The sequence below is a fragment of the Leucopleurus acutus genome (assembly GCF_964270905.1).
Source record: "Leucopleurus acutus genome assembly, chromosome: 17".
Lineage (NCBI taxonomy): Eukaryota > Metazoa > Chordata > Mammalia > Artiodactyla > Delphinidae > Leucopleurus > Leucopleurus acutus.
In genome coordinates this window covers 47,462,902-47,488,536 of record NC_139159.1, presented here as the reverse complement: position 1 = coordinate 47,488,536, position 25,635 = coordinate 47,462,902, and the positions used below count along the sequence as shown (strand labels likewise).

At 39.7% G+C, this 25,635-nt stretch overlaps 3 protein-coding genes across 3 annotated transcripts in view; 1 reads left to right on the top strand and 2 right to left on the bottom strand.

The window, feature by feature from the left end:
- The window catches only part of SPAG1 (sperm associated antigen 1), a 106,023-nt gene extending 102,309 nt beyond the window's left edge, over positions 1 to 3,714 (bottom strand). The window contains exons 1-3 of the mRNA XM_082859139.1: positions 3,445 to 3,714; positions 2,667 to 2,808; positions 768 to 927 (exon numbers count right to left, since the gene is read on the bottom strand). Of these exons, the coding sequence (XP_082715265.1) occupies positions 768 to 927; positions 2,667 to 2,806 (300 nt within the window). The 5' untranslated portion in view covers positions 2,807 to 2,808; positions 3,445 to 3,714. The remainder of the gene's footprint in view (positions 1 to 767; positions 928 to 2,666; positions 2,809 to 3,444) is intronic.
- Positions 3,715 to 7,391: 3,677 nt separating this feature from the next.
- On the bottom strand, positions 7,392 to 9,527 carry POLR2K (RNA polymerase II, I and III subunit K). The gene is made up of 4 exons (XM_082859049.1): positions 9,453 to 9,527; positions 8,716 to 8,784; positions 8,285 to 8,377; positions 7,392 to 7,591 (listed from the first exon to the last, which is right to left on the bottom strand). Exons 2-4 carry the CDS (start codon positions 8,774 to 8,776, stop codon positions 7,569 to 7,571), a joined length of 177 nt encoding a protein of 58 aa, XP_082715175.1. The 5' UTR covers positions 8,777 to 8,784; positions 9,453 to 9,527; the 3' UTR covers positions 7,392 to 7,568.
- A 7,463-nt stretch (positions 9,528 to 16,990) lies between these two features.
- FBXO43 (F-box protein 43) lies at positions 16,991 to 25,367 on the top strand (the record flags this gene model as incomplete). Its single annotated transcript, XM_082858377.1, has 4 exons — positions 16,991 to 18,477; positions 20,715 to 20,817; positions 24,820 to 25,023; positions 25,119 to 25,367. Exons 1-4 carry the CDS (start codon positions 17,006 to 17,008, stop codon positions 25,365 to 25,367), a joined length of 2,028 nt encoding a protein of 675 aa, XP_082714503.1. The 5' UTR covers positions 16,991 to 17,005.
- Positions 25,368 to 25,635: the final 268 nt, after the last annotated feature.

Genomic DNA, 25,635 nt, shown 5'->3' with positions numbered 1-25,635 from the left:
GAGCCTTTGATCAAGTAATTTGAATTCTAATAACTTATCCCGAGGAAACAACCAGAATGGTACAAAAAAATTATGAACAAACGTAACACTATTTATAGATGCTGACTGAATTATGTTCCTTTCATAGGATGGGATATTATTCAGTCATTTAAAATACATGTGCAGGGCTTCCCTGGTGGTGCAGTGGTTAAGGATGTGCCTGCCAATGCAGGGGACACGGGCTCAATTCCTGGTCCGGGAAGATCCCACATGCCGCAAAGCAACTAAGCCTATGCGCCACAACTACCGAGCCTGCGCTCTAGAGCCCGCGAGCCACAACTACTGAACCCATGTGCCACAAATACTGAAGCCCGCACGCCCAGAGTCCCCGCACTGCAACAAGAGAAGCCACTGCAATGAGAAGCTCGCACACTGCAACGAAGAGTAGTCCCAGCTCACTGCAACTAGAGAAAGCCTGCGCACAGCAACAAACATCCAACTCAGCCAAAAACAAATAAATAAATAAATTTATGTTAAAAAAATAAATAAATAAAATACATGAGCATGCCCTCCCCACCCTCCACCAACAAATCCACAGACATACACACATGCACGCACACACACACACACATTCACAATATTCTCCTCGGTGTAAGAAGCAACCAGTACCACCTAAGTAATTACTACTAAAAGCCCTTTACTGACAAAAAAAGGAAGCCTAGGATTTCAGATAAGTAAAGTAGATATATATCCACGACAATGTCACAAAAAGTGATGTTACTCTATACCTTTATATCACCGTCAATTTTTTCCCATTCTTCTGCTGTGAAACTGGCTGCTGTCGCTGCAGGTTTCTCTCTCCTCAAAGCTCTACTTCCAGGAGCCAAGCCTGAAAGGCGCTTTTCACAAAATTCAGTAAGTTCAGGATAATATCCTTCCTCACCAGACCTTTTAAAAAATTCAGAATTTTAGAGTTACCACTTCATTTAGAGATCATATAGACCAGTGGTTTGCAAGCTGGGTTCCATGGAGCCCAGGGGTTCCACAGAGATCTCACAGTCTGCCCCTAACGAGGATGAAGGCTGAGCTGCTGCCTTCCCCTCACCGTCCTCAATTAGAGCAACCTCCACTTTCACATGCTAATCTATGGAGTATGGCGATGAAGGGGGAAAAAGGAGCTCCAAAGAAGACATCAATTTCCATCACACACTTTAAAAGTTGAATAGGTAACATTTTCTCTCCTCTTTAGCACACATATATTCATTTTGCATATAAGGTAATTTTAAACTTATAAATGGAGATTCATTATTAGAGACAGGCAAAGAGTGAGACTTTGGACTTACTTTCCAATGAGGAGTTACTGTTCTAGCTCATTTTCTTTTTCCCCCCAAAGGGATAGGAAGAAAATGGCAGAAGAACAGTTTAGAACAACACACCTCTAAATTCAACCACTCAAGGAACAGAATTCCTTCCTTAGTTATACAGAGACATGCGTTCTCTTTTGCTTTTTTTTTTTTAAGGAAAATCAATCTTTTCCCCATTTCTTGTGAATCTGTTTACTTCTAAATTTTTAGAAAAATAAAAATAAATCCCATTTTCAAAGTAAATTAAAAACATAATCCCAAGTCAATACAATTTAATTAGGCTATTCGTAAAATGTCTTTCAAACTCTTTCATCCCAATAAACTTCGCATTTTCTTTTAGTCTTTAATCAAATAAAAATGAAAACGTTCTTATATGTTGAGAAAAGCGAGAGGGAAAACAATGATATGATGAGGCTATTACATCAACACTGGCTGGGGACAAGCAGAGATGCTTAGGAAGGACAGGAGGCTAAAGGTGATAAGAAGGAAAAAGGAAAAAAAGAAAGAATAAGGAAAGGACACAGCAGTAAGGAAGGGCATCAGAGAAAAGAAAAGAGAGAACCACTGCCGAGCAAAAGGAATACTACTGATGTCCCGGAAATGGGCAGTTTGTGCTCATAAGTGCTTCTGCAGTAATGAGGCGATCCTCCAAATGAAAAACCCTCAAAAAACCCCAAACAGGTGGCACAGGTTGGTAGGCCACAGGGCAGTGTTTCCTGTAGAGTTCCCTTGACCACCCGCATGATCAGCCAGTGTGCTCGTTAAAAACACGTTCCTGGGCTCCACTCATGATTTCCTGAAGCAGAATTTCTAGGAGTGGGGCCCTCAAATTTCCATTTTCTAACAACCATGTTTGGCAAATATTAAAGTTTGACAATCACAGCCACAGGGCTCTTACCCAGAAAAGGCCTTGATTTCCTGACTTCTGGGGTCCCCCCCATCCCATCCCCCATGCGACGGCTCCCAGTGAGTCACCCACCTTTGCTGGCAGATAGTGTGAAGTGGGAGAGTGCCAAAGCACTTTATCAGCATACGCAGGTGCCTCCTAACGGCTGCTTTACCGGTTCCTAGAAAGTGCCAGGAAGCAAGAAAAATGCCCTCTTGGATACTAATTAGCCTAAGTCTTGTGCTGGAAGTAGATCTAGCCAGAACCCGCCAAACTAACCACAGGATTGAAACCACTATTTTGGAACCTAACATGGACAAAAACAACAATTTCAATATTGGAAAATCTGCTCCAAAATTTCTAATGTAGCTTTGAATTTTAGAAGTCAACAATTAAAATTGGCAAACTGAAACATGATATGATTTTTAAACGCTTACCTGAGCACACAAAGAATTTTTTCCAAGTGTTTAACATCTGAACATTTTTCAATATACTTGAAATCCAAATGTTCAACAGGTATTTTAAATGTTTTTGTTGTTCCAAAGCCCCACAATGATGGATAATCTTTGGCAGTCATGGCTGAAATATAGTGTAGGAAAATAGTTATGAATCTAATATATACATTAATACTCAATTTGGATAGTAGGAACCATCTAGGTACTTCTGTAATATTTATTTTTCATTTCTACAGAAAAGGAGATGGAGTATTTCTTCTAAGGAGGAAGCTACTCATTGTAAATTCTCTCTCCCTGATAAGAACAGTTAACATTCATCGGGCTAAATTACTATATACCGACTTCCCTGGTGGCGTGGTGGTTAAGAATCTGCCTGCCAATGGAATCCTGAAGCCCCTGAGATTTTATGATTTGAATAAAATGTGGTGAAAAACATTTGAAATGATAAAGACACCTCTTACCTAATCAAGCGAATTTTATTCTGAACTGTTTCAACGTTTCTGAGAATCCTTTTGGAAAACTACCACTTGGGGGGATGGGGGTGGGTAGGAGAGATTCTCAAGACCACAAAACGTTAACTCTCAAACTCCAAAAAACAAGTCATACAATACTTTGCTCTATTTAGAACTCTTCCACATCTGTTTGCAATTTCTTTGCCTCTGATTAGAAAAAACTTTGGTCCTAATTGGCGTTAATTTCTTCTCCACCGTCCTAATCCACATCCATTTCCCATATTTCCTAATCAGTATATCAGTAATACCTCCAGCACAAACTGCAATGGGCTAGTAACACGAAAAATGGTTTTCTTCCACCTAGGCACGTTCTTTCCAGCATCCACAGGGCTGGGCGCCACCTGCAGCCAGAGACCGGAAGGAAACGGCATCCTCCAGCAGTAGCAACGGTTTCTATGTACAGCGCGGGTCAGGGACTGCCTGAGATCCGGGAGCTCTACAGCCAACCCGCAACGGTCAAGGGGCACTTAAGGACTCTACGAAACTTCTCCCCATTCCTCTGCTTTGTTCACAAGGACCGGTGGTCGCCGCCAGAGCCCGGGAACCTCCCCGCCGCACCACCACCTCCGCGTTGCCGCTCTGCCCCAACATCCGCCACCGTCAGCCCCGAGAAACAGAAGGCCCCCAGGCTGTTGCCCCGGCCGACAAGGACATCCCTCCAACTGCAGTCCGATAGTGCATTTGCTCCTCCGGGTCCGTCTTCCACCCCGGCTCCCAGAGGAAGGGATTGCGATGGAGAGACGTAGTTTACTCCTGGCCTGCAGATACTCACCTGGTTCAGACCCCAAGCCTTGCGGAAGCCGCAGCCACACACCACCAGTCGCGCGGCTCGTAACCAAGGAGGAGCGTGTCGCCCCGCCCCACTCACCCCACTCCGGCACCAGAGGGCTTGCGGCGGACCGCCGGGGGCGGGGATTAGGGCGTCTGCGTGATGACAGGCTAGTCTCCGGTTTGCCATTCGGCTGATTGGCCTTGCAGACCCAACTTCACCCGAACAGAAGAACGTTAGCCGAGAAATAAGAGTTGCAATTCCACGTGCCCTGTAATTTTCTTTTCACGCACACTTTGTTTTTTTTCTGGTTACAATTATGTACATATACAATTATGCTGAATAAACAAGCAGGATAAAAACTAACTCAAAGGAAATGGACTATGCAGGCAAATGAAAATTACCACTATCATCTTCATAAAGACATTGCGTCCAATAATTAATAGATGGATTAGAAAGTAAAGTTGAAGAAATCTTTCACAGAGCAGATAAAGAAAAAAAAGGAAATCGAAAAAGATGAAAAAGTTAGGTCTAATATTAGATTTAAAAGATCTAGAGAGAATACTGAGGGTAGGAGGTTATCAATTCAAGAAAAATTTCCAGAATTGAAGAGCTTGAGTTTCCAGACTGAAAGCACCCACCAAGTGACCAAAACAGGGAAGGAAAACAGACCCATACCAAGGCACAAACTGCAAAATTTCAGGACACTGGCAAAGAAAATTCTAAGTTTCTAGAGCGAAAACAGGTCACATACAAAGCATTAGGAAGAATAGTTTTGGACTTCCCCACAATAATACAGAAAACTAGATGACATTCTGACACTGGGGAAGAACACAAGACAGGTCATTTCAGGCAGAGAGAAAGGCAGGAGCACAGGTAAAAAGGTCCGTTATCTGCTTAAGGAACTGCAAACATCTCCTTAAAACCAAGATTGAGAGGTGGGCTGAAGTGGTGACAGAGGCAGGAAAGGAGTCTATACTATTCCCAAATATACTATTCCCAATAGTTTTCGTTTTATCAAAATGGGAAGCTACTAAGAATTTTCAGCAAGACAGTGCTGTGCAATTTCTATTTTACAATGAGCAAGCTGGGAATTCCCTAGTGGTCCAGCGGTTAGGACTCTACAATGAGCAAGCTAAAGAGTATGGAAAACAGCAAGACCAGTAACTGAGACTAATCCTAAGACTGATACAAGCACCTGTGCAGAAAATGCTAATACTTTCTGTAATGGTGTTAACAGTTATTAGATTAAGAGTTTTTATGGAGTATTTAATTTTATCTTGCAGCAAACCTTTGACATAGGTGCTATTATTTCATGCCCATTTTACAAATAAGGAAAGTGAATCTTGGTAGTCACTGACACAGAACAAGGGACACTCTGGGAATACGGACCCAAAGCCTTTTGCCGAAGTCCATACTGTTTACTGTGCTCCTAAGTACTAACGAATTCACAAGTCCTATTCAACTTCAAAACATATCTCACAACCAGCTACTTCTCACTCCCTCTACGCCTACCCTGGCCCAGCCACCATTACTCTTAGCCTGAACTTTTACAGGTGGCCCCTAACTGGCTTCCCACCATCCCGTCCCTATATTGTCCGTTCCCACAGAACAGACCCAGTAATCTTTTAAGTCTGGACAGAGGGTGGAGGGTGGATGGATGTGCATGTATTTGTACACGTAAGGAGGCAACTTGTTTTTACGTGTTCTCAGTTTACACTTTCTCACTTTATGTGATATTTTAATCTTCTTAAAATTGGTCATTTATGATTTCATCTACTAGTTTTGAATGTCATTAACTTCAATCTCTGAAGATAGCTTCAGAGTCTAAAAGCACTGAACTATCATTAATTCCTTGACTTTGACAAGCTGAAGTCAAAAGAAATAAACTGGCCAGTAATTGAGTAGCAGCGCTGGATTTGAACCAATTTCCATGTATTGATATTTTTGATGGACCTGCGTGTCTACAGCCATTGGTAAGCAGTTTAGTAGGGGACAAGTTATGTATTAGCTTCAAGCTCAGATTTACTGATTTTTATATTTATAGAGTACTATTCAAAAGGATCTTTTAAAAGCAATTTTATATCTATTTTACCTTTTCCTAAAACTATCCAGGTAGGCAAGAGGTAAAATTACATCCATTTTATAGATGATGGGGACACGAAGAGGTAACTGAAACGATGGTCTTGAGTTCCAGTGGTTAATACTTTTCCCATTAAACCACTGTCTAGTTAACCAAATAACAGTATTCAATTAAACTATTGATACACAAAGGAGCTATGATGAAATTAGAATAGTTAAGAGCAACATTACCCAATGAGTTGTGGTTTAGGAGGCTGTCATAAAGAGATATTTATTGGGACTCTTGTACAAAAAGGACCAGCTCAAGAAGGAACATGGCAGGGCTTCCCTGGTGGCGCAGTGGTTGAGAGTCTGCCTGCCGATGCAGGGGACATGGGTTCGTGCCCTGGTCTGGGAAGATCCCACGTGCCGCGGAGCGGCTGCGCCTGTGAGCCATGGCCAGTGAGCCTGCGCTCCGCAACGGGAGAGGCCACAACAGTGAGAGGCCCGCATAGCACAAAAAAAAAAAAGGAACATGGCAGAATTACAAAATTATGAAAGCCACAGTCCAGGAAAACCTGGACCAAGGAAGCATTCTTTAAAAATCTTGAGTATGGTAGTACTTTGTATAGCACATGATAAATTTACAGAACTTAATATGTGAGGATGGTAGTAGAAACAATGTTTTGTTTTCTTTTTTAAACGGCACAGTTGCACAGTTGATACTTTCAATGTGCAAGACACACAAAACTATTAACAAAGTTGAAATATATCTAATCGAATCCTGGAACAGATGGAGTATCTGAGCATCCATATCCCTATCAAGGCGAAAGCTTTAAACATTCATCCAATTTAGTGTAAACCAACTCCTATTTTTTCTATATCCTGAAAGCAGAGTTTTTTACCTTAATGAATGATTACACCTGGGAAACTGCACCTGCCTTAATAGTCTGCTTCATCCACTTTACTTGGGGTTGATTTTGCCTTAGAGAAAGCAATCATTAAAGTTTCTTTTCCCTTGCCAAAGATTTAAAAAACAGTCAAGCATTATATACAAATACAGAAAGGCCTATGCCAAGTTAACAAATAAATTATAACTCAAAATGAGGTATGCACACTGATAGTAAGTGCGCTGGTATACTCTATACAAAATGAGGCTGGAGAGTTTACAAACAATTGGTGATGTAAAACAGTGGTTTCCTAGGAACTTACTTAATCAGACCTTTAAAGGGCCCTAGCAAACTTCATTTTTAACAAGGGCCCCAGATGATTCTAGGTTTTGATTGAAGTGTAGTTTGGGGAATCACTTTTAACCTTCATTGTGTGTCAGATTACATATACGATAAAATTAAATTACAAACCATGTAACTGAACAAAAATATCTTTATATAAGCTATTAATAGATACCTAAATACAATATGGTTTTTAAAATGAAATCATGTGTATATAGTTGTATTCATAAAGTACACTAATCAAAAGCTATATGACAACATTAACAGCAAATCCAAATCCAAATGAAGACATTCCTCTGTATTTCATCTTTCATCGAGCATCAAAAACCACCACTATACAAAAACTGAGTTAAGGACAAAATAAGTACTTCAAAATTATATTAAAAATTTAATACTTCCAAGTCACTTTCTCTTTGCAATAAGCTAGTTATTTAATCTAAAATGCACAAAAGAATGAAGTTCACTATTTACTATGATAATTAGAAATGAACTAAAAAAATAAACTCTTTTAATTATTAGCCCCCCCCATGATACAAGAGACCAATGCACCAAGAAACACTAAACACTAGAGACCAATGCACCAAGAAACACTAAAGCAGTGTTAAAAGTGATAATTTAGTGATCTAAAAAACACTGGTAGTTATTATATAACAATTTACTCTCAGTCTTTCAGCTAATTTGTAAGCCTCACTTATTCCATTAGGTAGCATACAAACTCAATATCTGTATTTCTCCTTGTATCATTTAGTTTGCCCATAAACTGAAGCTCAAGAATGAGTACTTACATACAGAATCCCTGAAAAAATACACTTATGAAAGCCCAAATCAACTAGTATTTAGATTATTTAGTATATGTCTATACCCTGGAGTACTGGTCCATGAAAATGCTAATCATGGCTTTTGTTTTTTTGGTAAGCAATCCAAGTTGTTACCATTTTTACCAGAAATTAGTCTTTGACTATCAAACCATGCATTATTTTTCACTTCCTCTTATCTCATAGTCATAAAGCTTAGTTAGAAGGATACGTCTTTTAGTCCTTTTCTTGTACATTATTCTGTATCCACATTCTCTGCAACGAATTGGATCCCTTGATTTTATTTCATTTTCTGTGTGACATTCTAGAAACAAAACACGTTTATTCAATGCCTAAAAGAGAAATATTACAGACGAGCAAATTATCTTAACCATACTTTTCACCCAAAGCACTAAAATATAGTATACTCAGTCTCAAGGGTATGTTGCCATTACCAACATACTAAGGGAGAAAGAAAAAAAGAGTGGCAGACAATGCATTTTTCCTAGGAAAGAAAATGAAATCTTAATAAGAGGATTTTTTTTAAGATTGTTAAAGTTGTTCTGCTTTCTAACTTTAAAGATGACTCATTTAAGCCAAAGATAAATGCAATAATTTTTTTAAAACCGAGGTGAAATACTCTTACTTTTGTGTTACTCTTACCTCCACAGATATATATCATTGGCTGCTGCTTTGGGGGTTGAACGTCCTTCTGGGTGTCCATTGTTGTCCCTGAAATCACAGACTCAAATATTTAATATCTCAAATGGCATCCTCACAAATCTAACCAGGCCTCATGTTTCTCGGAGAAAGCTAAAAAGGTCCCAATTCCTAATCTGTGCTTTTTTCAAACCCTATAGGTGGGTCTAAAGAACGAAACAAAAAAACAACGTATTGTGCATTTACCCCCAAACTGGACACAATAATAAACACTTTACATATGTCATTTCAATTATGCATGCCATTTCATTATAATCTTTACCACAATTCTAGGAGGTATTACTCTTATTTTACAGATGAAGGAACTGGGGTTTAAAGAAGTTAATTTGGGCAGGATTATTCATCTGTTAAGAGTCAGAGATTTAGATCTGACTGCAAAGCTCGCGTCTTCATTTAACACAAGTTCCAAACTTTAGCAAGAGATTGCCAAAAAACTGTATCCCTCAACAGGAGAACGTGCGAACCGAAGATAAGGGAAGAACAAAGAAATAACTCCCAACAGCTAAAACGCCAACAGCTAAAGAGGCAAACAACCCAACAGCTGAAGAGGCAAAGGCCTAACAGCATCGACTCTATCCCCAGTCTCTCCCGACTCTAACCCCACACCAAACCTGTTTAGCCCCTAGCGTCTTTCCAGTTTTGGCCCAAATACCCACCCCCACAATCCGCCAATTACCTACCCACGTAACACGGAGAAACTTCCCCGCTTCTCCGAACAGATTACGCCTCGCCGCTGTATGGCAGCCAACTTCCGGCGCTGGCTTATGACGCAAGAGGAGTCTCCGCCCCTTCCGCCCCAGGTGTGGCAGAGAACGTCGGATTGAGTACAGGTGGTGAAGCTGGTTTGTTTTGTTGTTGTTGTTTTTTGGGGGTTTTTTTTGCGGTACGCGGGCCTCTTACTGCTGTGGCCTCTCCCGTTGCGGAGCACAGGCTCCGGACGCGCAGGCTCAGCGGCCATGGCTCACGGGCACAGCCGCTCCGCAGCATGTGGGATCTTCCCGGACCGGGGCACGAACCCGCGTCCCCTGCATCGGCAGGCGGACTCTCAACCACTGCGCCACCAGGGAAGCCCAGCTGCTGCTTTTTCTGTATTTCAGACTCCGGACAAAAGTGCTTGTTTCGGTCTCACCTGTTTTCACTTTTCAGGGAAGTAAAGCGTTTTAGAAGCTCCTCAAGTCGAAGGAGGTTTGTTTCTCTGACATATGAAGTCGGTAGAAAGTAACACTTTTCCAGGAGGGCAGAGGGTTAGAAGAGAAACCCAAGTGAAGTGCTCGTGGAATCCTAGGCTGACCGTTACTCCGAGGAACGTAGAAGAATCGGCTCCACCGCTGATTTCCACGTAGAAAAGCACTTTTCACATTATGCATTTCCAGTCGTTTGATACCTGTGCCGGGGCAGTGGAGCAGCCGCCCCTATCCTTCCTTAGAATCATTTCGTTTTTGCTTTTCGCCCCTTTCTCTCCTAGGCTCCCGTCATCCCTGTAACCCCCTCCTTTTACTCGTTTTAAAGCACAGGTGGGCTTGCGGGCAGCTATGTCAATTACTCCCACTTAAAGCTAAGGGATTTAGGTAGTGGTAGCTGTCCATTGACCCTCCTTTCATCCCATGTATTAATTCCTTCCCAGAAGAACAAAACGACTTGTCCAGTGGAGGCGTGTTCTTTCCAAGATCAAAATTTTAGTGAGACTAGTAACAGTTGGGTTCACAACATTTGCATTCGTTTGCTTCTTTCACAGCAGGTATTTTACTTATATCAGGAGAGAGAAGAAAATGAAGTTATTAAAAATTTAGAAACTAACCAGTTGTTAATAACTATTTTAGTTAATCTGAGAAGCAGGTTTCTTTCTGCCCAACATGCACTACTTTGGTTTTTATTAAGCAGGCTATACCGCTTTTCGGTCTTCCATCCAGCAACTTGGGAACCTTGAGCCTCACCTTGCACTTCCAGAAGGAATTCCAACTGGTTGCACCTCCACAGACCAGCCTGAGAGATTTAACTCGATTTTCTCAGTCTTCCTAGCTGCCGATTTTAAAATTTCCAGGAAACACAGTGGACTGTCCTGCTTCTTTCTCCACAGATAGGCTAAGATAGAACATAAATATTTTAATCATCAGCTCTCTTACGAAATACCCCTCCTCTTAGCCAAAGGGAAGAGGTAATCCAATAGAACAGTCAAAATTAGCTTCACTCAAGAAATATTAGGTAAAACCATTGTCATGATAAGAGAAAGATTATGGAGTGATCCAGAAAGTGTAACTTTAATCATTGCAAACTGACCTGGGTTCTGACTATGCAGCTTGAGGTTATCAAGATGATGCTGGCACATAACACAGTTTGTGGAGATCAGAATGGATCAACACATGTAGAATACAAATGGGTCCTGGAACCCTACAGAGGGTTAGGGTAAAGACAAGTTATAGCAAGGAGATCCAGAATTTCAACAAGAGTTCATGTCGAGGCTAGTTCCCAATGCAACATTCTCTTTCCTATCAGCAGGAACCAGTAATTTTAGGATCATTTTGGAGCATGGTCTGTGGACGCTGTTATCAATGGTGACAGCTAACTTTTCTTGAGCATTTGCTACGTGCCGGACATCATCGCATTGCTCTCTCTTAATGAGGGCATTTGTTTTGCCAACTTGGATACTAGTGTTTTTAAATGCTTACATTGCAATAATATGGTTATGGAGATGCAAGTTACTATTTTCCCCCTGAGTATCTGTTTTCCTTTTTCTTGATCATACTCATTTAAGTATACCTGCATAGCTTGACTATCATGGTGATGGAAAACCCTTTCAGTATGTTTTCCTGGATGGTCTCCAAAAGAAGCGTTAGCTCTGTGGAAAACATATGGGTTTTAGAATTCTGAGGTCAGTAATGAGATTACACCCAATCCAGAAAGGGAAGGGAAAAGGCCAAAGACTGTGATGTGTAAAGAATAGGAAAATATAGCTCAGTGGCTTAAATTTGCGGTATATGAGTAAAGCTAGGGCAAGCTACATGTAACTAGGTGTCTTTTTGCCATTTTTGGGGTGGGGAGGGGTGTAAAATTATTCTTCGAGTGAATAGAAGGGAGTTATGATACATTCTTTTACTCTTCAGTTGTAACAAAATATCTAAAGAAAAATTACTAGAGAAAGAGAAAAGGGCAATGTTTAATCATGTTTTGGGGTCGTGTGGCTTTTATTTAACCATAGGCAAAATCCCCTGCCCTGTTTACAGTGGAGTGGGGAGCAGACCTTACACAAAGTAAGTAAATAATACAGTATTTTATAAGGTGATAAATTATATGGAGAAAATTCAGGAGAGGAGGCTTGCAAGTGCTGGGCAGGGAGTGGCAAAATAGAGGCTTGATTGTAATAGAGACTGGTTTGAGGACCTAGAAAGGACACTACTCATTCTATCTGAACGTGTGAGGGAGGTGCCATCTTGAAGAATGTGTGTAATTCACCAATTCCTTGCCTTAAGTCCTACAGGTACCACAAACGTAACAACCTCGCACTAAATTCATCTTATTTTCTCCCAAACCTGTACTCTTCGCTCCTCACCCCCTGCTGCATGCAGTTCATTCAGCCAACTGAATCAGGTGTAGGTTCTTCTCCACCCCCATTATCTTCCAGAGTAATGCAGTAGTTTCCTAAGCCACCCTCACCTCTCTTCCTTCTGTCTTCCATTCTGCCACCAGAGTGGTCCTTCTAAAATGTCCTACATTGCCTGGGACTTCCCTGGGGGTGCAGCGGTTAAGAATCCGCCTGCCAGTGGGGGACAGGGGTTCGAGCCCTGGTCCGGGAAGATCCCACATGTTGCGGAGCAGCTAAGCCTGTGCACCAAAACTACTGAGTCTGCGCTCTAGAGCCCACGAGCCACAACTACTGAGCCCGCGTGTCTAGAGCCTGTGCTCTGCAACAAGAGAAGCCACCGCAATGAGAAGCCTGCGCACTGCAACGAAAAGTAGCCCCCGCTCACCGCAACTAGAGAAAGCTCGCGCGTAGGATAAACTTCAGACTCTTAATGTGCATCCAAAACTCTCCACGGCTTGGCTTCTTCCCCTTGTCAAGAATTTTCTTTGCCCTTTCCTCAAACCAGTCTTAGTTTCCAGCTGTAACAAATTATTTGTAGTTTCTCTAATGTGCCCAACTGTTTCAATTTTCCTGCTGGTTTTGTTTCAAGTTTAGAATCACCTGTTATCTGTCTTTAACGATGCTACCCTTCCTTCAAAATCCACCTCATATCACAGTCTATATAAAGGTAGCTCTGCCCACTCTTCCGCTGTAGATTTAGTTGATCCCTTTTCTTTTGTGTTACTACCATTCCTCTACTATAGCACTTACACCAGTGAGCCCTTCAGGGCAGTAACTGCACCATTCCATCTTTGTATTCCCAGTACCTAGCCCAATAATTGGCACATAGTCAGAGCTTAATCATTGTTAGTGAGTTTGATTTTGGATATATGGCATTTAGGATAACTGTGGGGCATCCACATGGAGAAATGTTCTGTCGGAGGAGAGTGGTAGCAGTGGCTGTTACTGGCTTTAAAGTAATCCTTTTAACTCTGAATGAGAATTATGTAAGCACAGAATGGTAAAGTAAGAAAAATGTTGGGTAGGACGCCCATTTAGGGAGTAAGTAGAGGAAAAGAAGCCAGAAAAAAAGAATTAGGAAGAAGTTGCCAAGAGCAGAAGGATGGAGCCTGGCACATAAAACATCCCTTTTTAGATGCCAAAAAAAACAAGCATAATGATGTCTAGAGATGCTGTAACCAAGTTAGTCAAACCTTTCAGACTTTATCCTGTGTATAGCTGAACTTCTAACCTAAAATGAGTCATTCTGTTTGTAACCTGCTTTTCACCCTTGATTTCATCTCCGGAAACATTTTCAAGTGAATGTTTTCCTACATTATTTTTAATAGCATCCCACTGTAGGACCTGTTAACCTTGCTATACAGTGTTCCCCAAAGTTAAAATGGGGAGGGGAGAAGAGCCTATCAAATTAGGAAGCCCTCATGGAGCCTCGGAGGGGTGTGGGCATGGAGGGATGGGAAAGCGAGTACAGACTTCCTCGGGCGGAGGCTGGGCCGGGGGCCTGCGGGTCGCGGGGCCGCCGGCTGGGGCGCCGCGGATTGAGAGGAAGGGGCGGCGCGGGGCGGCGCGGGGCGGCGCGCAGCGGTTACTCAGGGCGGGCCGTTCAAACCGAAGGAGGGAAACGCGGCGGCCCCACACGAAGCTGGCGTGGGGGTTGCCATAGCCTGGCGTCGCTGAAGGCGAGGCCGCGGCTCCTCCCTTGCGCTCCAGAGGCAGCCGCCTCGGTCCTCTCCCGCCCGTCGACCCCGTGGGTGCGGCCGCCCCGGGTCTCCAGGTGGGCGGGAGCGGGGGACGCCAGGTGTGTGCGGACTGGCCGGCCTCCGGGCTTCCCCGGCCCCGCGCCCGCTCTCGCTCTGCTTCCCGGGTGCCGGGACTAGAGAGGCGCCCCGACGCCGTTCACTTTCCCCTCGCTCTGCTCCAGGAGACGGCCCACCCTCCCTCAGCCCGTGGGTGGCTTCCTGGGCCCTGGGGCCAGGCCGGGCCTCCCTCCGACAGCCTGGCCTGGGGAGGGTCCGCGGAGGGACGAGAGGCCGATTGACGCCTTGCGGAGACCGTTAACCACCCACCCGCCGACTGCTCCTGGGGGAGGAGATGACCGCGCTGCAGCTTACACTGCATCTCAGAAACCCCAATTTGGGAAGTTTCCTCCATTCCAAGGCTAGCTGGAGAAAACAAAGATATTAAAATCACTGTTGTCCGGAAAGCTGGAGGAAATTCAAAATGATTTAGGCCTTTTCAAGTGTTAGAACTAATCCCTGTAGCATGTACTTCACGTATACAAATTTTAGCCGGTATCGTGCTACTGCACGTTTTAATGAATTGTTCAAATTAAAATTTTCTCTTTAAGTGGTATTACTTTGGCACGAATTTTAAAGGCAAAGTGAGAAATTTCCTTTTTTGGAAGCCTACATAACGTTGACGTCTAAGAACTCAAGATTTACTGATGGTAAGATTTTACACTTTAACAAATGAAGGAAATTTGGTTCTAATTTGTTATCATATTGTAAGTACTTCATTGAGTTAATCAGTTTTTTTTTTTTTTTTTAAGAGCGCTATAGAGATAAGTGTTCTCAATCCTTATCAGGAGTCTGGTTTTAAAAAACGAATATTGAAGAGGCTTGTTTGATTCATCAGTGAACTGTTGAATCAGTAAAATTGAACAAGTCAACAGGCGTTCCACGATTTTGCATAAATAATTTTAAATTTAAAGTTTGAATAACCACATTTTGTTTGAGACCAATGTCTTGGGTTGAAAATGATGAAAGGTGAAAAAAATGATGACATCAGAGAAAGCACGGTGGAAGCAACTTCAAATGTGTAGATGAACAGAAAAAATTAGGAAGTTTTTTGTATGTTTAAAGCAACCGGTTTATGGTTTTTAGCAGGGAGAGGATGATCTCTGCACCCCTACTCGTTTCTAACAATTTGCCTCTCAGATTCCCAAATTCTAGCATGGTGAGACACCTAGTGGTGAAGTAGCAGAATAGTTACATTTGTTGTAACTTTAAAAAAAAAGGCTGGGACCTAACTTTACCAAATGAGTGAAAACTGTTAACTTAATAGAGTGATTCTCAGAGAGGGGGAAATATTCGTGGATGGAGGTGTAATTTGAAAACACATTCTATCTTATTAACTTAATATTTTGAAAACAAATTGTTTAAAAATATAATATGAATTATAGAAAGCAAAGTTTGATAATTTTGGCTGGTAAGCATGTACGGAAGAGAGCAGTGATTGTCATAATCTGAGGGAATCTAAATCAGAAGAGAACATGTGTGAGATTTACCAAAACGGAATATAGGTTTTAAAGACTGAAAAACACCTAGATACTTTGCCCAGTAATAATGATCTCCTAATGGTCATTACAACATAAACTATTTGGTTTTGTGGTTATTGTAGCAATTTTTTAAGCTCATTCATTTACATATATAACTGATGTAACTTAAGCATAAATAAATTACTTTCCCATTATACTCAACTAAAATACATCTTCCCAGGATCTTTTTAATAGAGAAGAATCGTGTACTTGGCCTGGAGAAAACTTTGGAAGAATGACAATTTTCTTAGTGTCCCTTGAATAGTCTGCAGAAATATATGCTATGATAACTTTCTTATCTTTTCTTCTTATACTTTGAGCTAAGATGTAATTCAAGTTTCCACAAAGAAGGAATGCAATGATAGCGTTGAAAAGGTGAAAGAGTAAAGTATTTCCTTAAAAACAAATGAGTAAAGTATTTCCTAGTGTCATTCCTTACAAATATAATTACTGAATCCCATTTCTTCTTTAAGGAATGTACTTGAATTCTTTATTTGCAATTTCAAGAATATTATAAAGGGTGGGTTTCCCCCAAATAGAAAATATTTAGAAGATGAGGCATGAATGAGTATAACTTGCCAGGTTTGACATGGCCATGTATCTGTGGGGCAGGGGTTCATTTTGGCTAACTCAAGAATGTGTTAGTAATTTATTAGTGAGCCAAAGAGTCTTTGCAAAGGTGAAAGTCTGCCAATTTAGACCTTGTGAATGGTCAGGAGGACTGAGTTTCTGAGACAGGCCCGTGTTACAAGTATAAATGACATTATCCTAGAGTTGTTTAGCCATATTGCAGTTTAGTCTAGTGGCAGCACTTACGTGACACATTTCCCAAATACATGTTTAAAAATCAGCATATAGTTTTTTTTTTTAAGCAGCTTTATTTTCATCGCAAAATATCGAAAGGAAATATCCAACTGACAAAATATAGGTCAGCACAAATAAGCTAGAATATTAAAACTACAATAATGTACTTTAGCGCTGTAAAAGTCATAAAGTAATAAAATCATCTAAAAATGATGCCATGAGATTTTTTTTTTTCTCAAGTGTAGTTCAAGAAAATATTTCTGCATGGTGCCTAGACTATGCTTAGTCAGGTAATCTGTGAATATTTATTTCCTGGAAATTTTGGTCTTCGCGATGTTAAAACATTGTTTTATGTAAGAGACACGTGAGTATAGTGTAATTTGTTTTTTAAAGTAACTTTTTTATTGCCATACAATTTTCCATTATTATTTGTGCTCATAACAAGTAATGTATTTTGGTGTAAGCCGCCAGACTGTTCATTTCAAAGGAAGAATAAAATTTGTTTTCACTTTGTAGAAACAGAGATTTTGAAGATGTCAGAAAGGCATTCAGGTCAAGCTGGCACTGGAGCAGGAAATGAGGTGGACTCTCCTATTGTCAACATCAAGTCGTCCAGCTTTGGAGACTTTTGTTCCACATCTTCATTTCAAGATAGTGGCTACAGTGAGCTGTTAAAATCGTGCAGCTTTGATAATACAGATAAAGAATCATTTGGAAAGAAAGAAAGAGGCTCAACTTTAATCCATGAACATCCTGAAACTTCAAGTCTGGCCTTAACACATAGTTTAGAGTCTCCCACTCAAAGAAAGAGATTTGTCTTCCCCAGGAAGGAAAAGGATAAAACCCCAGACCTTTGTGAAACTCCTAAAGTGAGTGGAAAAAAATTTTTACTGCGCAGAAGATTGGACGTATCTTTCTCTCTTCTAAAGGGGGACTTTGAATCACAAAATAGTTCTCTCGAAAGTAGTACAAGCCAAGTTCCCAATTTAGAAAAAAATATTCCAAGCAGTGCTTCAGGTTTCCCAAGGCAAAATAATTTTAGTTCTTTAGTTACTAGCACTTTGAAAACAGAAGAAGCGACTTCCAGCAGTCAAAAATTGAGACTTAATTTTTCTCAACAGAAGACGTCCACAGTTGATGATTCCAAAGATAACTGTAGCCTATTTGAAGTTGAATGTATATCTCCAATTCAAGGCAATAGTTTTAAAGACTCTATCACACATGACTTTAGCGACAGCAGTCTATGTATTAATGATGAGAATACATATCCTGAACTTCTGGGCTCTTCGGTCAGTGGAACAACTTGTGGAACAGATGAGGACATATTTGTGACTCCAATAAGTAATCTTGTAGCAAATGTTAAATTTAATGTAAGTCAAAGGCTTTCTCCTTTAGGTGAAGTGAGACGCAATATTTCAACACCTGAAGACAGTGGCTTTAACTCACTTTGCTTGGATAAATCAGAAGATTCCCTCACTGACCAAGAGGGCTCTTTCCAAGAACTGCTTCAGAAACATAAGGGAACTCTCAAAGTCAGGGACACGGTAAGAAGATCAAGGCGTCTTGGAAGATTAAGAAGACTGTCCACCCTTAGGGAGCAAGGCTCACAATCTGAGACAGAAGAAGAAAAGCAGCCCAACCTCTCTGGCTCTGAATCAACACCAGTGGCCACTTCAGATATCTCAGAGAGTCAGCCAAGCAGTGACAATAAGAGTGGGGATTTGAGTTTAAGCTTTAAGAATTTATCAAAGACCCCAGCCTTGCAGTTAGTGCATGAGCTCTTTATGAAAAGCAAAAGGAAAAGACTCCAGCAAAGCGGTGCACGTGAATTGTTAGAAGAAAGGGACGGGGGGAAAATAGCTGTACTACAGCGTGTACTTGCAGGCCTGATTGGCAAGAAAATGGGTATAGAAAAACTGGACATCTTAACAGAATTAAAATACAGAAACTTAAAGCATGTTCTTGCTATGGTTTTAGATTCCTTGGCTGCAGAAAGCCTATGCAGGTAAGAAATTTTTTTTTTCTGAAATAAAACTGCCTTTTATCACTTTTTTTTTTAAGTTGGAAAGCTTTTCTGTTAGTTGAGTACTTTTTTTGAAATTTTGTTTTAGCATCTCTATCTTGGATACTTTATATTTTGTCAAAGGTGGTTTAGTGAAATTCTTCAGTGTCTCAGAAATTTCACAGAAATTTCAGTATATTGAATGTTGCTTCATAAGTAAAGAGAAACGAAGTCACATATATAGGAGTATTGAGGGTAGGAACTAGAGTTACAAGACTAAAGAGAGACTGTGTTTATACTGGCAATTTTGCGAAGTGCAGGACTATCAAAAGACAAGGCCCTTGGGAATGCCATGACCAGGAAGGAGGGAAGCCATGTGGAACAGGATTTTTGCAAGATCATGGTTGGGGAAGGACATGCAAGAGAGTTAGTGAGCCTCTTTTTCCATAGGTATGTGTGAAGAGTTGGGTTCATAGAATCCTTACTCTTTTATGGCCCCTGCGTCTATTAAAACCCTTCTTAACCTTTTCCCCATAAATTAAGTGTAGGCTATTGTAGAGAATTGTAGAATCTCATTGCTGGAAGTCTTCTGAAATGTCTAGTCCTATCATGTATTTTGCAGATGAGAAAACTGAGCTCCAGAGAAGTGATCTGCCAATGGTCACTCAAGGAGACAAAAACAGATCCAGGTCTACAGCTGAGCCCTCTGATTTCTAAGCCCATATTTTCCCAAAACTCTTATTAAGGTTTAAGTCCTTTCAGAATAGCCTTGATCAGGAATGTCTTTGGTGTAACCCAAGTAGGATGATAAGCAGATTAATGGCCTACATACATGTGCCTTTAAAAAAATGTTCAAATGAGATAAATTACTTGTTTAAAAAAATAAGGAGATGGCTGCGACATAGGAATTTTATTTTTATATGCTGGAGTATTTGGATACAGACCAGTTAGAATTAAAACTTGGGTGACTCTTTTGGGTGCTCGCTTGTAGGAACAAATGATATTCAGTCATATTTCAATAATTGCCTTTGCTGCCATCCCTCTAGATTTATAGTATTTGTATTGCAGAGTGCATGTATAATCTTGGCAGTGCTTATTCTTGGTAATATGAGAAATTACGGTAAGTTGAAATAGCTGAGGCAAATACCCAAACATGTATTTCATTTCTTCCCCATTAATGAGTGACTTTCTGCCTATATCTCTCCATCTATCTGATATAAGGCACATGTATCGGCTTAAGGAGAGGCAATGGCAATTCAAGTGGCCACAGTAACTGGAAGAATAGTAGTGTTGACAACTCAACTATAACCTGGGGCCCTCCATAACCTTCTCCTGACCTCATTCACTTTGAGTGATTTGTTAAGTTAAAGTAATAAAAAAGACCATATTAACAGTTGCAGGATTAGCTTTTCTTTAATAATGAATGTAGTCCAAGTTATTGATAAATAAGCAATCACTAGACATAAATTGTGTTTCTCTTTAGCTGCTTTAGTCTTATAAACTTTGGTTTATAAAATAGGAACTCTGTAGTGCTACCCATAATAATGTTTATTACAGCTGACCCTTGAACAGCCAGAGATTAGGGGCGCTGACCCTCTGCCGTGCAGTCTAAAAATCTTTGTATAATTTATAGTCAGCTCTCCATATCCGAGTTTCCTCCGTATCCGCGGTTCGGCATCCCTGGATTCAACCAACCAGTCTGTGTAGTATTTACTATTGAAAAAATCCACCTGTAAGTGGATCCACAGAATTCAAACCCATGTTGTTCAGGGATCAACTGTATTTGACACTTAGTACTTCCAATAAAGAATTGATTGCTTTTGTGTTTATTTAATCAAAGTGACAGAAATTTGTTAAATACAATAATAGGAGAAATTTATAGAATCTCTTGCACTACAGTTGATAATCATTTGCTGCATGTCATGTTCCAAATTTTTAATCTTAGTGTCATGTTTAAGTTAAATCCTCTTAATTTGCCTCGCAGTGGACTCATTTGGGTTTATATGAAACTTTGTTTTTTCCTTAACCATTTATGAGATAGTAATCTGTCAATATGATGCTGGCATATTTTAATAGGTATTCTTTCACAACTATGCAGATCAAGTCATATTTTTAATGTAAAATTTTAGCTTTAAATAAACTATCCAAAATCTTTAAAATGAATTTTTCTTATTGTCATGTGTGAAAAATATTAATTCTGTGGAATATATACAATATAAGGATTGATCTTTTTGTTACAGTATTTGGAAAGTGAGTAGAAATTGGCGTGAAATTATTATTCAAGATAAAAAAGCAAATCAGAGGAGGAAATTTCATATCACACAACTGAAAACAGATACTGAGGTAATGTATATAATACTATTCTGAAATGGATTTGTATAAATATCTAATAATCCCATATGGCTGGACAGCCTCATTTGGTTTTCCTGCTATCTTGCTATCTTTTAACCTTTCCATTTACCAACATTGACTCATAAACTGTTTTTTTGTTTGTTTTTGGCTGTGCCACGTGGCTTGTGGAATCTCAGGGATTGAGCCTGGGCCACGGCAGTGAAAGCCTGGAATCCTAACCACTAGGCCACCAGGGAACTCATGCACTCATAAACTCTTTATTTTTCCCAAACTCCATCTCTACCCAGTGCATCAGTGGAGTAGCCTAACTGACATCAAGAACATCTTACTGGGTTTTGTTGTTAAGTGTGTATGCTGTTAGCAGTATTTGAATACCATTTGAATAGGATATGCTGGACCCTATTCATAGTTAGACATCCTTATAGCATTTTCCCATCCAGTCTTTTGAGTAGATACTACATGCAGTTGCTCAGATTACAATGTGAACATTTGTGACATGATCCCTTGCTTTCCTGGCACTCATACCCAGTGCCAGTGGGTGATACCCAGTGGGTGATAGTTATAAACAGGTGATTACAGTACAGGTGTGTTAGAGGAAGCCCAGAGTTCTCTCTATTGAACATTTAAAAGGAGTGGGGATCAAGAGGAGGAAAAAATGCATCTCAGCTGAGAGCTGAATAACGAGTTAGGGAAGGTGTTTCAGCAGAGGGAATAGCATATATGGAGGCCTGGAGGTGAGTAAGCATGGCAGATTAGTACTTGTAAGACATCATAAACTTGTGCTCTCTTGAAGATTTGAGGTCCAGCTTTGAAGTTACAAGAAAAGTTTTACAGAAGCTGATTAATTCTTTCTGGGGATACTACTTTGTATAACAGGCATCGGATGACTCTGGCACCCATATTTACTGTATATTCAACTTTTAGACCTTTCTTAGGCATCAATACCAAAAGAAACTCTGAGAATTAATTTTCTTATTCTTGTCTAGTAAAAAGTGTTTAATAACATAAGTAAATTTATAATTTGGTGAAATATAATAACTGAGATGAAGCATGGTATAAACTAATATGAACACCTAGATACAGATTGGGGAGTTTCTCATTCCAAGGAAATATTAGGGACCGCTATTAACTAAAGTATTGACTTTCTATTTTATTTGAAGAAACGTTTTACCTTCTCACCTATAATAATCCTTCACGACTGACTCACGGCTCTTGGCTACTGCTGCAGCTGCTGGCTCTGGGAGCTTATAATACTGAAGATATAAATTTCCTTCTTAACATATCTTTTTAGAGTGGCTCCCTACATGCTAAGGACAGACCAAAAGCACATTTTTAAGCAAGTACCCATTAATATTAAACTTTTAGCTCCATGTACTCTTTACATCCTATGTGGAAGAAACATGTTGTATTGGTAAGCCTTTGGGTAGTTCTAGATAAAGCATTCTACCCTCATATCCTAGCCACCAATTTGTTTTTAACTTGGTTTCTTAAAGGACTATACTTTTTCCTTACTTGAGTATTTTCCTTTATTCTGATTTGCTTTAAATTTTTTTTTCAGTAGACACAGTACATGGTTTAAAACATCACATTGCACTTTAAGGCTTATAAGAAAGCACATATTCTCCTGCCCTTCCTACTCTTGATTCTTGCCCCATCGAGGCAATCACTTTTTAGTTGTGCCTTTTGATATTTACCTCCATATTTCTGAATGGCATGCCTTTACTGCTGTTTCTTCTTTTGTTTTTTTCTATAGAGGGACTAGGTGAGTTCTCTAACCTCTCACCACTACCTATCTACCCACCTCTCCCTCTGAAGTCCTTTCTCCTATCTTATGAATGTAACTACACCATTGTTTGGGAGCAAATTAGAATTAGGTGCTGACATCATTAAGACTGTGTTGAGATTCTTATGACTTTTTGACAGCTGTGACATGTAGTACAGTATGATTATACCTGTTATACCTTTTTTCCTCAGAGTTAATAATTGCCCAGTTTCTTTCTTTCTTTCCTTTCTTCTTTTTTTTTTTTTTTGCTTATTGTTTCTCTGTACAGATCCCTGACTCATCTCCTGTTATCCACCAGAACTGGAAATCTCCTCTTAACTCTGAATGTATCAGGTATTCTACCTGTTCCCTCTTTTCCTCAGAGACATCCTTCCAGATGCCTTTTGCCCTCCTCTTCTGAAATGGACTGGTTGCTTTCTACCTGAACTATCCTAATGTATATCATTAACCAAAACAGAAAAATTATAAAACAAAGTTGTTTGGTGGTTTTCCTCATACTTGTATAGTGTCACTGAAAGCCCTTTATATGTAAAAATTAAAATGCACACACCAGCTATGTGTGATAGGATCTCTATTTAATCTGTTTGCTTTGCAGCAGTGAGAATGACCATTAAAATCAGAATATCACACTTTTTCCATTGAATTTCTTAATTTACTGTAGTCTTCACTGTTTTCTTATAATCATGGAAATGAACATCAGTAAGGTGACTCCCCTGTCACATTTAAATATATTCTGGTAACGTGATGGAGACTATATTTTGAAAAATGTTGGTGCTCATGAATGCGTGCCTTTGTTGACTGCTTGACCTTATACTGTTCAGAGATAGTAGCACACATTTTAAGCTCCAACAGGGCAGGGATTAGACTGTTTTATTCACTCGACACCTAGTAGGTGTTTTATGAATGTTTGTTAAATGAATGAATGTTTCTTCTGTGGATGAAATTTGCTTCAACAACATATCTCTATTCATTTTTTGGTGCATGCAGCATCACTGTGTTTGCCAACTGCATCGAAATCCAATGGGTGTCTTCTTTTAGTATGCTCTTGTGTCATACGCTTCTAGCTTAGGCTGCAAATCATTTATAAAGTGTAACATAAAGAGATGTATTGAGTCCTTGAATAAGTTCAACTGTATTAATTCTAATTTCTGAAAACCAATATTCATCCATCACACTTATGCATATGTTGTTAAACTGTTAATGGCATAAGTTTTCATGGCCAGCTAACTTCATTCCTATACTTATCCTACTGTCATTTCTCATATTTTTAACTCTCCCCACTTAGGAGCCAACTCTGGCAAAAGGAGACTATCAAGGGAGAGGAAACACAATTATAGTTGGACACTTAAGGAAATTCACCTGTAGTACATTTTATTTTGATAATTGGTTACAAATGCCAATTTGTTAAAAAAAAAAACTTACTATTTTTTCTCATTCCCAACCTTAACAAAATAGAAGGCTATAAGGATTATTCATTGAAAATATTTCTTGGCTAAATATTTGAGTAATGTGGAAATCCAGTTCAAATAAGAGACATTTTTTTCTCCTTTTAAAATATCAAAGCTGTTTAAAACTCAAGTGTAAAAATTAATCAAGCATTGCAAGTATCTGGTATTTGTATAAACCAGCCAAACAAATTGGGTTTCATGGTCTAACCAGGCCCATTATTTTTCTGACATGCGGCTAAGGTAAGAAACCTTCAAAGAATTCCATGATGTCCCATAGTAAGCTTTGATTCACCTCCTCTTACACCTTGGCCTAAAAGGGGACTTGGTAAACTCTGATCTGTGGGCCAAATCCTGTCCATCACCTGTGTCTTTAAAGTAAGTTTTATTGGAACACAGCCCTGCTCTTTTCATTTACATATATCCATAGCTGTGTTTGCTAAAACAACAATTAAGTAGCTTGTAACTATCTGGTCCTTTTCAGGAAAAGTTTGCAAACCCACGCTCTAAACAGAAAAATAACCAAGCATGCAAACTTAAAGCTAGCATTTATTGTCTTAATTTTTTCTTTTTCTTTTTCTGACTTTTAAATGCTAGATGAGAGGGTTTTTTTTTTTTCCTTTCCTTTTTTCTAAAAAGGAAAGGTTTAGGGAGAAAATTCCAGTAGTGTAAAACCACTTCCAAACATTTAAATACATGTGCATCAGAAAGCTGTCCTGGAACTTTTGATATTACAGTGTTGACCCCTCTTGTCTTTTACCACAGGGGGCTATATTAAATGTTGATGATGCTGCCACTCGGCTCCATCTTTTAAATCGATCGGCTTTAAGATCTGTGCAAGCACAGGCTAGGACACCAGGTTTTCAGAAAGAACAAGTTTCAACATTTTCTCCTTGGGGAGAAGTTTTGACACCTATAGCGAGTTCTTCTGTTACTCACTTAAGTAGTAAACAGGAAGAATATGTTAAGGTGAGTATCGTAAGTTATTAAATATTTGCAGAGTTTGAAATAAAGCAATTCTCTATGCGAAAATGGAAGATTTAGTTTGTGTGCTTTTACTACAGGTTGCCAAAACACTTTTTATTGATGAAGCATTAAAACCTTGCCCAAGGTGCCAATCCCCTGCTAAGTACCAGCCTTATAAGAAAAGGGGACTATGTAGCAGCACAGCCTGTGGTTTTGACTTTTGTGTGTTATGTTTGTGTGCTTATCATGGGTCTGAAGAATGTAGTAGAGGAGCAGCAAAGCCAAGAAATAGAAAAGATGCTCTTCCAGGAAGTGCCCAGAGTAAGCGGAATTTAAAACGCCTCTAAAGAGACTTCACATATAAAAGAAGGATTCCCTCTAAGCAACATTTTGTTTGGCTTAAAATTATGAATATTTTGAAAGCATGCAAGTCTTCCCATCAATGACAGATGATGATTTATTTCCTACTTTGTATATATTGTGATCCATGTCATTGTATGTTTTCTTTAAAGTAGTGAGCTTTGAAAAAATCTTATTTTACAATGTCATTTTTACTCATTTTAATAGTGTTTTTAAATAAAGAATTTTCAGTGTTATATATATGTATTTAACTGT

What these genes read in the sequence shown, in the direction of transcription:
- POLR2K (XM_082859049.1), bottom strand. Translation starts at nt 8,776, where the DNA reads ATGGACACCCAGAAGGACGTTCAACCCCCAAAGCAGCAGCCAATGATA. An exon ending in AATGATATATATCTGTGGAG is followed by an intron (nt 8,378 to 8,715) that starts GTAAGAGTAACA and finishes TTTTGTTTCTAG; the next exon opens with AATGTCACACAGAAAATGAA. An exon ending in CAAGAAAAGGACTAAAAGAC is followed by an intron (nt 7,592 to 8,284) that starts GTATCCTTCTAA and finishes GTTTTTGTATAG; the next exon opens with TGGTGGTTTTTGATGCTCGA.